This window comes from Gouania willdenowi, chromosome 13, assembly GCF_900634775.1.
Source record: "Gouania willdenowi chromosome 13, fGouWil2.1, whole genome shotgun sequence".
Taxonomy (NCBI): Eukaryota; Metazoa; Chordata; class Actinopteri; order Blenniiformes; family Gobiesocidae; genus Gouania; species Gouania willdenowi.
This window is the reverse complement of record NC_041056.1, coordinates 44185088-44199473: the sequence shown is the minus strand read 5'-3', so window position 1 is coordinate 44199473 and position 14386 is coordinate 44185088. Positions and strand designations below refer to the sequence as shown.

Sequence of the window (14386 nt, the reverse complement as noted above, 5' to 3'; positions counted from 1 at the left end):
GATGAAAAAAACACCTAAAGCAGCATAACATTAGTAATGATGTGAGCATGTCTGTGGTGTGTGATGTCACTAATGTGTGTCACAGAAAGTGTTCCTTAAGAAACGGTGTTCAGGTGGGCGGAGCCAGGTAGAAACCCAGAGTTTCTTTGATAAAACCTGACAGTGACCAGGTTTAGTTCATGGACAATGTTACCATGGTAACAGTCTCAGAGAAGAACATACCTCATGTTTTGGAATGAGATACTCAGAGTTTGAACATAACCTGCTTTATGGAATAAACCTCTGGTTTACAAAAAAGAAAAACATTGTTTACAGGAAAGACAAGCAGCGATAGATTCATTAATGTATTCATTATGACATCATAAGGTTATCATGAGTTCTTTCTACAGCTTTTCATTCTGATGATGATGATGACTTGTGTTCTTAAAGATGTGCCGTAAATGTCACACAACAGACATGAATGAGTTGTAAAGTTAGACATTGTGTCTTTAACCCAGGGTTTTTCAACCTTGGATCATGACCCCATGTGGGGTCGCAGGGAAATAAAATGGTGTCGCCTGAAATGGATTCATTTTATAACCTAAGAACCAACTGTAGCGTATCATTAGTGAAACAAAGTCTGAATAATTACAGGTTAGTGTTGTTAAAAAACAGGTTGAGGTGGTTTGGTGGGTGTGGTTATTACACTGCATTATTACATTTATTCATCATGTGAGAACCTGTAACTCAAACCAATGATCCACTGTTAATGTGATGGGATGATATCGACTAATAATAACTAAAAATAACTACTAATAAGTAATAATAATTATTAATATTAATAATAGCATTGTTTTGACCTGCAGAACTCGTATGTAGCCCCTCTCAGCGCTGAGGTGGAGGAGGGTCTTTCCTGACATGTTCTTCACGTTGACGTCAGCTCCCAAATAGATGAGGTCAGCAACAATCAGGGGGTGGTTGTTCTGGGCGGCGTAGAGGAGGGGGGTCTGAGGGATGAAAATATACATTACATCATCTCTATCAGTCACTGATCATTTACATTTATCAATTACAATTACATTACATCAATTATCCATGTTCAATTACAATTACGTTCTCAATTACTATTCATCACAATTACTGATCCTTTCATAAATAACCTTATTAAACGTAACCTTCCTCTAGTGTTAGCTTTCTGTTAGCATCTCTAATGCTAACGGCTCAGTTTGACCCATGTCTATAATCAGCTGTAAAATACACTAATAAATATGATCAATCATCTAATTAGTTTATCATCTATTGATTACCTTGTTAGGATTCATAACCAATGAATATATTGGTATTAATATTTATGGTGTGGGCGTCTGAGCCTTTTACTGTCACTATAAACATAGATTTATATTTATATATATATATATATTATAATAGTAAAATGATCTTCAAGAGAATTGACAGGTAAAGTTGATGTGAAACATATTTTAATAATTATTAACTATCAATGCATGTGTGAGACATAGACCTATGACATGGATCCACTGGTTTGCATTTACTTAAACAACAGATGTTTTCAATTACAATGATAATAATGTCATAATTGTAATGAATTATCATTATAATTGTAATTGTAGCTACCATTCCATCACAGTCTCTGAGGTCCAGTCTGCAGAGAGCAGACATTCTTTTAGCGATAGCGTAGCCAAGGAGCCTCTTCCCAACGCTGGCCGCCTTATGGAGAGCACTGTACAGACATATATTAAATACATATACTGTACTGTGATAAAGTCTGACAGACAATCATTGTTCTGGATGTTTCTGTTGAGATCATGTGATTCATGACGACAAAGAACAGAAGTATGTCTGTATCCACCCCCCCCCACACACAGCTTTACCCAGTCATTACAGTACTGATCACAGTACCTACTGATGATCACAGAAACATCTGGATTTATAAACCAATCACTAGATCAAATCTTATTGGATGAAGCATTTCACATGAGTACATGGCTACACGTGTTAGCATTAGGACATCCCTCTACAGATCCTTTAGCTTGCTCTTTGCTAACCTCCTAATCCACACATTTCAGTTCATTTCCTGCTCTGTTTACATTGTGATTTTAATCTCTGACTGTGATTTTAATCTCTGACTGTGATTTTAATCCCCCACGCTGTGATTTTAATCCTCTACGCTGTGATTTTAATCCTCTACGCTGTGATTTTAATCCTCTACGCTGTGATTTTAATCCTCTACGCTGTGATTTAATCCCCTATGTTGTGATTTTAATCCCCTACGCTGTGATTTTAATCCTCTACGCTGTGATTTTAATCCTCTACGCTGTGATTTGAATCCTCTACGCTGTGATTTTAATCCCCTATGTTGTGATTTTAATCCCCTACGCTGTGATTTTAATCCTCTACGCTGTGATTTTAATCCTCTACGCTGTGATTTTAATCCTCTACGCTGTGATTTAATCCCCTATGTTGTGATTTTAATCCTCTACGCTGTGATTTTAATCCTCTACGCTGTGATTTTAATCCTCTACGCTGTGATTTTAATCCTCTACGCTGTGATTTTAATCCTCTACGCTGTGATTTTAATCCCCTACGCTGTGATTTTAATCCTCTACGCTGTGATTTTAATCCCCTATGTTGTGATTTTAATCCCCTACGCTGTGATTTTAATCCTCTACGCTGTGATTTTAATCCTCTACGCTGTGATTTTAATCCTCTACGCTGTGATTTTAATCCTCTACGCTGTGATTTTAATCCTCTACGCTGTGATTTAATCCCCTATGTTGTGATTTTAATCCCCTACGCTGTGATTTTAAAAGAGATAAAAATAGACATAGGGTTAGGGTTAACCCTGACCTCTGATACTGTTACATTACAATGAGTCACTGGTTAGAAATGCTCCAGTTTGTTTACAGAGCGTAATTAACAATAGTAATTAACATTGAATTACATTAGAAAAAATAATAAACAGCCTGTGGTTTGTTCCCCACAGACTGAAACATTCATACATACAGTACCACACTTATTATTATTAGTATTATTATTATTATTACTAGTCCAGTGCCCGTCTGAAGTATGTATTCATATAGTGGGAGGAGCTTAAGTAGAGTTGTCAATTATGACCAAATGAGTATGTGTTTGAAGGTTGTGTGTACATAGAGGTGTACATACTGTACTCTGTAGTGTTATAAAAGGTTTATTTATGGGTGTAAAATAAAATAGTGTGTGTGATTTATCTGGTTTATTTCTATGAGACATAAACATATGATATATAGATAAAGGTTTCACCAATGTTTGCTGGACTTAAGTAAATAGATAATAAATGTACCAGAGCATCCCCTGTCTTTAGACCCTACCTCAGCAAAGAAAAACACAAACTTAATTAAACATGTCATGTACGTCCAACATACGACCAGTAAAGTGGTGGGTTTTACACTAAAGAGGCCCCTCCCATTTATCCAGGCTTGGGACTGGAACACAGCAACACACTGAGTGAGTCCTTTAGTGGCTGGATTCCCACCACCACACCATGTTAGAGGTTAGTTTGTTAGTGGGTTAGTTCTTAGTAGTAATAGTACGTAGTATCAGTGGGCGTGTCCCTCAGACGCTCCTCCCTCTCATGTCTCGTTTGGTCTAATTAGTGTTGATTTCAAAATCAAAATAAACGTTTTGAAATGTAATTACTAAACAAGTTAAAAATAAAAATCTAGTAACTATAATATGAAAAAAACTATATTATTAATAAACAATATTAAATAGTGATAAAGTAAAATAATGATAATATAGTAATAATAATAATACAATGAGAATACCATTAACTATAATATAAAATAATAAGAAATAATGAGAATATAATGGTAATTATAAGAATAGCAATAACATACAGTAATACAGTAGTAGTACAATTAAACATTAATTATAATAATATTAGCAATAACAAAACAATGACAATCCAGTAACTATAATACAACAATAAACATTGTATTTTTGTGCATTTTTTGTATAATTATTGTTTATGTTGCCATTGTCGTGTGATTCTGGAGTCATTTTGTATCTTTTTGTATAAATATTTAGTTTTGTGTATTTTGAGTCATTTTAATGTCTTTGTTGTCATGTTTGTTGTGTGTGTGTGTGTGTGTGTGTGTGTGTGAATCCATTCTATGTAGCACCGTCTACGTAACATGTAAAAACTTAGATCTGACTGTAACACTACAGTCACTACCTCCCTATGGACAGGTGTAGTGACACAGACTGTAACCAGACTAAATGGTGGTTCGTTATACACTCAACACTCACATACCTGCACATGTGACGTAGACGGTGATCGATAGTGAAGCCCACCTGATCAACGTGTGTGTGTGTGTGTGTGCGTTTCGTCATAATAGTATAGATTATATTATTCTAAATGTCATCAACATTAGTCTGAGTAAAGTAATACATAGCAACACAGGAATAGCAGCTTCATATATACAGGTGTGGAGGAGCTAGCATTAGCATTGAAGAGTTGGGAGCTAACTTACGTCCTGCCGTGTTGATCAGTGGACAACAGAACTGAGGATGAGATGCTGCTCAGCAAACGTTCCTCTTGCTGAAGCTGAGCCCAGAACAACTGTGGTCCACTGTGAGCAGACGACCAATCATCTTCTCCTCCAGCAGGTTCCCCATGGTTCCTCATGGCTCTGCAGCCGCTGTATCTGGAGCCAGGAGAGGAACCAGGAGCAGGAACTATTTCATCATCCTCATCACAGGGGGGTCCTGGACATGAGAGAGAGGAAACATATAGACATGAGAAGGTCATGAGAGGAACATGAAAAAGACATGGGATGGACATGAGAAGGACATGAGATGGACATGAGAAGGACACGAGAAGGACATGAGATGGACATGAGAAGGACATGAGATGGACATGAGAAGGACATGAGAAGGACACGAGATGGACATGAGAAGGACACGAGAAGGACATGAGATGGACACGAGAAGGACATGAGAAGGACATGAGAAGGACATGAGAAGGACACGAGATGAACATGAAATGATCATGAGAAGGACATGAGATGGACATGAGAAGGACATGAGAAAAACACGAGAAGGACATGAGAAGGACATGAGATAAACATGAAATGATCCTGAGAAGGACATGAGAAGGACACGAGAAGGACACGAGAAGGACACGAGATGGACATAAGGACACGAGAAGGACACGGGAAGGACACAGGAAGGACATGAGATGAACATAAAATGATCATGAGAAGGACATGAGATGGACATGAGAAGGACATGCGAAGCACACGAGAAGGACACGAGAAGGACATGAGATGGACATGAGAAGGACATGATAAGGACATGAGAAGGACATTGAATGATCATGAGAAGGACATGAGATGGACATGAGAAGGACACGAGAAGGACACGAGAAGGACACGAGAAGGACACGAGATGGACACGAGATGGACATGAGAAGGACACGAGAAGGACATGAGAAGGACACGAGAAAGACACGAGAAGGACACGGGAAGGACACGAGAAGGACACGAGATGGACATGAGAAGGACACAAGAAGGACATGAGAAGGACACGAGAAGGACATGAGAAAGACATGAGATGGACATGAGAAGGCCATGAGAAGAACATGAGATGAACATGAGATGAACATGAAATGATCATGAGAAGGACATGAGATGGACATGACAACAGCATGAGAAGGACATGACAACAACATGAGAAGGGCACGAAATGGACACAAGAGGGACATAAGATGGACATGAGAAGAACATGAGATGGACATGAAATGAACATGAAATGAACATGAAATGAACATGAAAAAAACATGAGATGGACATGAGAAGGACATGACAATAACATGAGAAGGACATAAGATGGACATGAGAAGAACATGAGATGGACATGAAAAGAACATGGGAAGGACATGAAATGAACATGAGAAGGACATTAAATGAACATGAGAAGGACATTATATGAACATGAGATGGACATGAGAAGAACATAAGAAGGACATGAAAAGGACATGAAAATAACATGAAAATAACATGAGAAGGACATGAAATGAACATGAGAAGAACATGAGAAGGACATAAGAAGAACATGAGAAGGACATAAGATAGATATGACAACAACATGAGAAAGACATGAGAAGGGCATGAAATGAACCTGACAAGAATATGAGAAGAACATGAGAAGGACATGAGAGAACATGAGAGGGACATGAGATGGACATGACAACAACATGAGAAGGGCATGAAATGGACACAAGAGGTACATAAGATGGACATGAGAAGAACGTGAGATGGACATGAAAAGAACATGAAAAGGACATTAAATGAACATGACAAGGACATGAGATGACATGAGATGGACATGAAATAAACATAAGATGGACATGAGATGGACATAACAAGAACATGAGAAGAACATGAGATGGACATGACAAGAACATGAGAAGGACATTATATGGACACAAGAGGGACATAGGATGGACATGAGAAGAACATGAGATGGACATGAAAAGAACATAAAAAGAACATGAGAAGGACATTAAATGAACATGAGAAGGACATGAAATGAACATGAGATGGACATTACAAGAACATGAGAAGAACATGAGAAGTACATTATATGGACATGAGATGGACATGAGAAGGGCACCAGAAGGACACTAGATAGAAATGAGATGGACATAAAAAAGAACCTGACAAGAATATGAGAAGAACATAAGAAGAACATGAGAAGGACAATGAGGAGTCGTCTGAACAGATCACAGAGTGTTTTTAAAAAATAGGGACCTGTGAGGGCCAGCTGAGGAGATTCTGGGGAGACGTTGATGAAGTAGTTGTGCGTGTGAGGAGGAGATGAGGTATGGAGGTCCTGAGGTCCTCCTCCAGGACCTCGATGATGATAGACAGCTCATCATTGGTGGAGTGTTGTTGCTGAGAGATGAGGATGAAGATGGAATCCAGAGTTAATCAAAGTGTGGATGATTTACAGACGTGTCTGTCACTGAGAACACACACACACACACACACGCACACCCACACACACACACACACACCCCCTCCCGCACACACACACACACACACACACACTCTCGCACACACACACTCCAGTACACACACACACACACACACTACAGTACACACACACACACACTACACACACACACTTCATCTTCATCTTCATCTTCTGCACTTTGGAGCGACTCTTCACTCGTTTCATTTCTCCTGAGAAAGAAAACATTTGAACTTTGTGTTTCATTAGTGTGTGTGCGTGCGTGCGTGCGTGTGTATGTGTGTGTGTTACAGCACGTTTAAAGGCTTTACTTTACCTTTCACTGAACTGTCACATCTCTCCTGTAGAAACACAACACACAACTGTCAGGACATTTACTAGTGTGTGTGTGTGTGTGTGTGTGTGTGTGTGTGTGTGTGTGTGTGTGTTATAATATCTTCACAGTCAAACAGCAGCTATAACTGCTTTGAAGAATATTGAAGAATAAAATGAATGTTTTAACGTTACGTTTTAATAATAAAGAGTGAAACTGGAACATGAACCACATCATGTGTGCACGCTCATGTTAGGACATGTGCCATGTGCTGCATTCCTTTTTCAAAATAAAGCTCCTGGAGGCTGAAACTACACCTTCACTCCATTAGAACAGTTTTTTCTAGGGCTGGGCAATATATCGACATTCAAAATATATCGTGATTTCTATTTCTGTGATATGGAAAATTATATCATTGTATTTTTTTTAATATCTTATTTTGTATAAAAATAGTTTTAGGAGTCGCTGCTTTCACTACTTCTCAGAACAGAAAGAGAATCTCAGTTAGATGATCACAGACCTTCATCTAAACAAGCCACACTACAGAACTCACTCACACATGCTGTCCCTTAGACCAGGAGTTCTCAAACTTTTTAAAATAAAGGTTCCAGAGAGCGGGGACCCCTACTGTAGGGGGGGAATAAAGGGGAGAGTTTTTTGGGGCCCATTCATGAAAAAAAGTCGGAACATTTACTTTAAAATGGTAAATAATGGGGATGGAAAATTATGAATGTGGTTAAATTGGCAAAAATAATCAGTAAATCTGGTGAAAAGAGGTTAAAAGTGACAATAGTGGGTCAATATATGTGACTTTAGGTGTAAAAGTGGTAGAAATGGTTTATAAGTGATGAACATGTCTGGAAAGTGGAAAAAATGTGTAGAAAATTAATTAAAATGTGATGTAAAAGTGTCAGAAATGGGAGAAATGTAGCAAAAATACATTAAAAGGAGCAAAAATATGGAAAGAAAAAGTGATGAAAATATGTTAAAATATGGTGAGTTGTAGAAAAATGGTAAAAATAAGCAAAAATGAGCTGAAATTGTTCAGAAAATATTCTTTGTTTCTTGAATGCATCTGGTGACCCCCTCCCAGTGTTTCACAACCCCAAATGGGGTCCTGACCCCAAGGTTGAGAACCCCTGCCTTAGAGGAAATGTCACATATTGATCAGTTGTTAATAAACGTGTGGCATTTTTCATCAGCGAATTTAACCCAGAATTGTCTTTCTGGTCAGACTTTAATAAGTTAATAAAGATTGAAATATGTATCGTATATATCGCCATTTCCAGAAAAAATATTGTGACATGCGTTTTGGTGGATATCGGCCAGCTCTAGTTATTTGTTCATTAAACATAGGTTAGAGGGTATGGCATGGTCATGTCAAAATAACAAATACATTTAAATGAAGACGTTAAAAATAAAGGTGTTGACCTTTATTTGTTGAGGGTCAACGCCCTTGGCCACGCGGATGTTCTTCAGCAGCTCTTTAACGGGCATTCTGACACGTACGCCCACGTACATGTTCCTGCTGAAGCATCGCACACCTGGACGAGAGAAGGTAAAGTTAGCTGTGTGTGAACAAACACAGATATTTAGTCTAGAATACTAAGTGTGACTAATGACAGTGTTGGTTGGGGGCGTGGTTAACCTGAGGTGTTCTAAACCTGACCTGCAGCATTCATGTCACTGCCTGTAAGTCCTCAATGTTTCATAATGACTGAAACACCCAAAAACATTATTAATATAATCAAATGTATGGCTAGATGAATTTGTACTAACCTCAACCTAAATTAATATTAATGCTTCAAAGAATAATCTATTAAAAATAAGCAGAAATATTTAATTAGCACTGACTCATACATTAAATAGTAATGTGAAGTAGGGTGACCGTATTCTGATTTCAAATAAAGAGAAACTTGGGTCGACCTCGTCATACTCTACCTCATAACGGCAAAATACAATACCATAAAAGGGAGGAGCCAAGATGGCGTCCGGTGCGCATCGTTTTGCTTGGGCTCCTGAATGTTTCAGGCACTGTATCCGCTAAAGACGATACAACAAAGTGACGTTTTAAACCCGCTAGTATCTCTATAAAACAATGCTTCTGAGAAAAGTATGTTTCTTACTAGAGAAGCTAAGCTAACTGGAATGCTAGTAGCTAACTAGCAAACATATCAATACTAGCTAAACGAGGAAAGGGGATGGAAACATTATGATGGACTTTGATGATGATACATCTTCACCTCTACCTGAAACACCTTTATCACGTCCTAAACCCAATCAAACATGTGAAAGCAGCAGCAGAGATGATGATGATGATGATGAGCCACATATACACATATACTGAAAGACATAACAAGTAGATCCATATCTCTTCAACAAAAAATAGCAACAACATCTCAGATATTGTTGCTTTAAAAGAAAATGTAGAAGGACTTGAACGTGTGACAAAGACAACTAATGATAAAATACATGTGATCAATCAACTGGAGCAACTCTACAGTCAACGTTGGAACCTGAAGCTTCTGAACCTCCCAGAATCCCTCAATGAAACCACTGAAGATGTGAGAAAAGAAGTTTTTAACATCTTCTGATAAATTGCTCCTGATGAGAAAAACAAGATGTGTTTTCTGATCAACACAGTTCATTGGGTTAGAGCCCAGAGATGATCAAAGCCCACATCCAGTGATCATCCAATTCACCATGAAATCTTCAGGCAGAAGATAAGGAGAGCTTCAGTGAAGGAAAAGACCTCCTAGACAGTAAAGAAAAGGATTTATCTGATGTGGTCATTGATGGTAAAAGAGTTGCTGCTGATGTTTAGATAAAACTCTTTCTAAAGTACAATAGTTTATCCATAATTATGAATCATAAATGTTCCTCTAAAGTTTATTTATTCTGATTTAAAGATGTAATATATACTTTAAATTTACTGCTCACTACTTGTAACTGTAAATGTTTAAACACTGATGCCCAGAATTTTCTCATTTTTCCTTCATTTCTCTGATAACTTTGAAAGCTTAGGTTTGTTTATACAAAGATTATTATGATTATTTTTTCTTCAGATAGTGTACTTTCTCTTATCTTGTTCTAAGAATATTATTATTTTATTTTTTTCTGACAGATTTTAAATCACTTAATGTTGGGAATAAGAAACATCACTAAAAATAAACCATATTCCTCTTCATTCAATAAACAGATTCTAACTTTATATTGTTATAAGAAACACAGTCATGTGATACAGACAGTAAATTATAGAAAACACAATGAGGAGATTAAACATATTTCTTTCATGCTTTACATAACTCAGTAGGCGTGACTCTTTTGTTTCATAAATCTACTAGTAATGTCTTAGAAACTCTCATGGCAGAAGATTACAGATGGATTATAACTGTAATAATCAAACTAGACAATTCTATTTCCATAATATACAATGTATTTGGTCACAATGGAGTACCTCAAGCTAAAAATATGTTTTATCAGATTTATTCAAAAATTATGTATTTCACATCAGTCAAGTATCCCGTTTTAGCGTGAAACTCCCGTATTTTACCCTCTTTCCCGCCATCTTCTCGTATTAGTATTTTCCCGTAAATATCCTGTGTTTTAATGTAATAATAGTTGAAATATGTCTTATTAAACTGAACACCGTCATTAGCCTCGTGAGAACTTCCACCTGAAATGGCCTGAGTGACAGTTCTCATAATATTAGATTAGATTAGTGCTGACATCAGCAACAAACCCAGAACCAACAGAACAGAGATGATAATGAAGACGTTCTGGTGATAAAAACTAAGAACTGGTCTAAATATGTTGTAAAATATAACATAGAGTTTATCTTCATAAAGACCATCAGGATGTGACACAGTTACACGTTCTGTTAGATTAATAACTGATATTATAACGTCTACCACAGAGGAAGGAACCACGTAAGTCACCATGAAAAATCATCCAATCACAAGCTCCACAAATATACACTGTTTATAAAGTGTTAAATAATGTAAAGTCTGTAATAAATGTGTTTAATAAGTCATTAGTGAATATCAGAGAACCATATGAGTATGAGAAATTATAATAAAATATATAATAAAATAAAATGTAAATGTCTAACTTAAAGACAAACAATGTTAAATTAACAGTAAATATACAACGTGTTGACTTGTTTATAAACTGTAAGTATATTAAATAAACACATGATTCATATACACATTTATGTTTTATTTAAACTGTTTTATAATTTAGGAATTAGGGCTGGGCGATATATCGAGATTCAAGATGTATCGAGTTTTCCATTATATATAACAGCTGGGGATGTAACGATTCACTCAACTCCCGATACGATTCGATTCACGATTCATTTTACAAAATGGGACTGTACTTAAATGACTGAAAAATATTCCTTTCTTTTTTGGGGAAAAAAAACTAGAAAAAATTGTATTATTTTCCTTTTATTTTTCATTGTCAAAATAATTCCTTGATAAACTATTCAAAACAATGCAATTTAACTAAAAATAAATCTTGAATGAAATAAATAAAGGAATAATACAAATGAAGAAGAAGCTTATTAATTAAAATTCTGGTTCTATAATAAACAATACAAAACTACATAATAGTTCTTTTTCTTTTTAAAAGTGCAACTGAAAATGTATTTTATGACTTAACAATTGGACTTAAAAAAAAAAAAAAACAGTCTGCACTGTATTTACGTCAGATATTTGTTTGGACCAGCAGAGAGCGCTGGTAACCCAGTGGCCGGTTGGGATGCAGCTAAGTGTAGTGAAGAAGAGATGCTATGCTAGCAGACAGAGCTAATAGAAAAACGTGACTTTTACAGATATTCACGTAATATTACAGGTATTCTTTTGGTGCTTAAGGGGTAATGAATCATTTATGAACATGTTTAAGAGTAGAAGGCGGCCAGAAAGAAAGTATTAGCAGATTTCGCCCGCCGCCATGACTTCTGGATAGCGCCCTCTGCTGGTTAAAAAAAGTACTGCGATTCAATTTTCACAGTATCGATGTGAACCTTGATACCTATGAATCGATTTTTAACTGCCTTACGATTAATCGTTACATCCCTAATAACAGCTTATTTTGTATCTAAATACTATACTATACCATATTACAGATTACATATCACTCACACGTGCTGTCCCTTACAGGAGAAAAAAACAAAAGTGTCACATATTGATCAGCTGTTTGTTAATAAATGTCTCTGTGTAACATTTAGCATCAGTAAATTTAACCCAGAATTGTTTTTCTGATCAGACTTTATTTATTAAAATTAGTTAGATTTATATCATATTTCATCATTTAGATAAAATATATTGAGATATGAGTTTTGATTCATATCACCAGCCCTAGTAGGAATGTTTACAGTATTTTAATATTAATAAAGGTCGACCTACCAGATTATAATCACATCATTGTATTTAGTAAGTGGTTGATAAGAAGGTATTTTAGATTTATTGTACATCTATATTAAAATATAAATGATACTGGAGCTTGGTTGGTTATTTTCAAGTCCAAAACTTGACAGTTATGTTATTTACAGGGAAAACATAGACACCTGATTATAGGAGGTGATTATAATGATGATCTTAATGATTTAATAAATAGAATCATCGTAAAAAGCTTATGTTTTAAAGCTACATTTAACTGTAAAACTTCTAGTGACATTTAATGTGACTTACATCTCAACATAGGTTAAAATGAAATATTATCAACAGGCTTTTCTAGCTTAGAAAATACATTATTCACAACAGAAATGCAAAAAACTACAATAAAAAAGATACAAAATGACTCCAGAATCACACTACAAATGCAACAAAAAACATTAATTATACAAAATATGCACAAATGACGCAAAACAAAAAATTAAACAATATTTATACAGGAAGTACACAAAACGACAACAGAAATGCACAAAAATATAGAAAAAGGCTCCAAAAACAGACAAAATGACTCCAAAAAACAAATATTACAGAAAAATACACCAAACAACAAAAATATGAAAATGACTCAAAATAAACTAAACTAAATATTTATACAAAAAATACACTAAAATGACAACAGAAATCCACAAAACTACACACAAAAAACACACAAAAATACACAAAATGATTCCAAAAAACATACATTACAGAAAAATACACCAAAAAATATAAAAATGAGTAAAAAAAAACAACACATTTATCATGTGCATGTCTAATACAATTAAACCATATAAATCACACACACTATTTTACTTTGCACCTCCAAATAAACCCTTTATAACACTACAGAGTACATAATATACTGTATATATATATATTTATATATATATATATATATATATTATTTTTTCCTGCACCCCTGGCTAGAATCTCAAACTCCACCTATTAACCAGGTCGTTTCATGTCAGAGAACAGACTGTGAGAACTGTTCTGAGATAAAGCAAACGAGCTCACACACACACACACACACACACACACACACACACACGCACGCACGCACACGCACACACGCACGCACGCACACGCACGCACGCGCGCGCACGCGCACGCGCACACACACACACACACACGCACGCACACGCACACGCACACACACGCACGCACACACACACACACACACACACACGCACGCACACACACACACACACACACGATTAAGATCAATCTAATGTGAAGTAGTTCTCTGTCCTGATTGGTTGAGGTGAGTCAGGTGTTATTTACCTGTCCGTAGGCCGCTGGTCCTGCTCTCACCAGGACCAGGACCAGGTGAGAGGTCCTCAGAGTCTCGGTTCTTCCGTTTGTAGGGACCTCTCATCGTTCATCAACACAGAGGAACCACACACACTAACACACAGACAGTCAGAGGGAGAGGAGCACACAGAGGCTCCGCCCACCTCACACGTACACAGGTAGGAGGGCCGGCTCTAAATAAAAAAAAAGAGGCGTCTCTGACTTTGACACTAAATGATCACTGAGCCTGTGTTTGTTTGTCCTGTGTTCACTAAAGGGTTTAAAATTCATAAAGCTCTTTATTATTATCAGGGCGGTCCGTGGCATCGGCAGTCCA

General features: G+C 36.5%; 1 protein-coding gene across 2 annotated transcripts in view; it reads right to left on the bottom strand.

Moving 5' to 3' along the window:
- LOC114475045 (NF-kappa-B inhibitor zeta) overlaps positions 1-14184 on the bottom strand; it is a 20272-nt gene extending 6088 nt beyond the window's left edge. Inside the window, exons 1-6 of one of the 2 annotated variants that reach the window (XM_028465743.1) lie at positions 14041-14184; positions 8756-8868; positions 7328-7352; positions 7167-7223; positions 6789-6934; positions 4575-4743 (exon numbers count right to left, since the gene is read on the bottom strand). In XM_028465743.1, the coding sequence (XP_028321544.1) occupies positions 4714-4743; positions 6789-6934; positions 7167-7223; positions 7328-7352; positions 8756-8868; positions 14041-14134 (465 nt within the window). In that variant the 5' untranslated portion in view covers positions 14135-14184 and the 3' untranslated portion in view covers positions 4575-4713. Of the gene's footprint in view, positions 1-839; positions 987-1611; positions 1718-4508; positions 4744-6788; positions 6935-7166; positions 7224-7327; positions 7353-8755; positions 8869-14040 lie in introns of those variants that run through there. The other variant, XM_028465742.1, reaches the window with a different exon arrangement.
- Between the last annotated feature and the right edge of the window lie 202 nt (positions 14185-14386).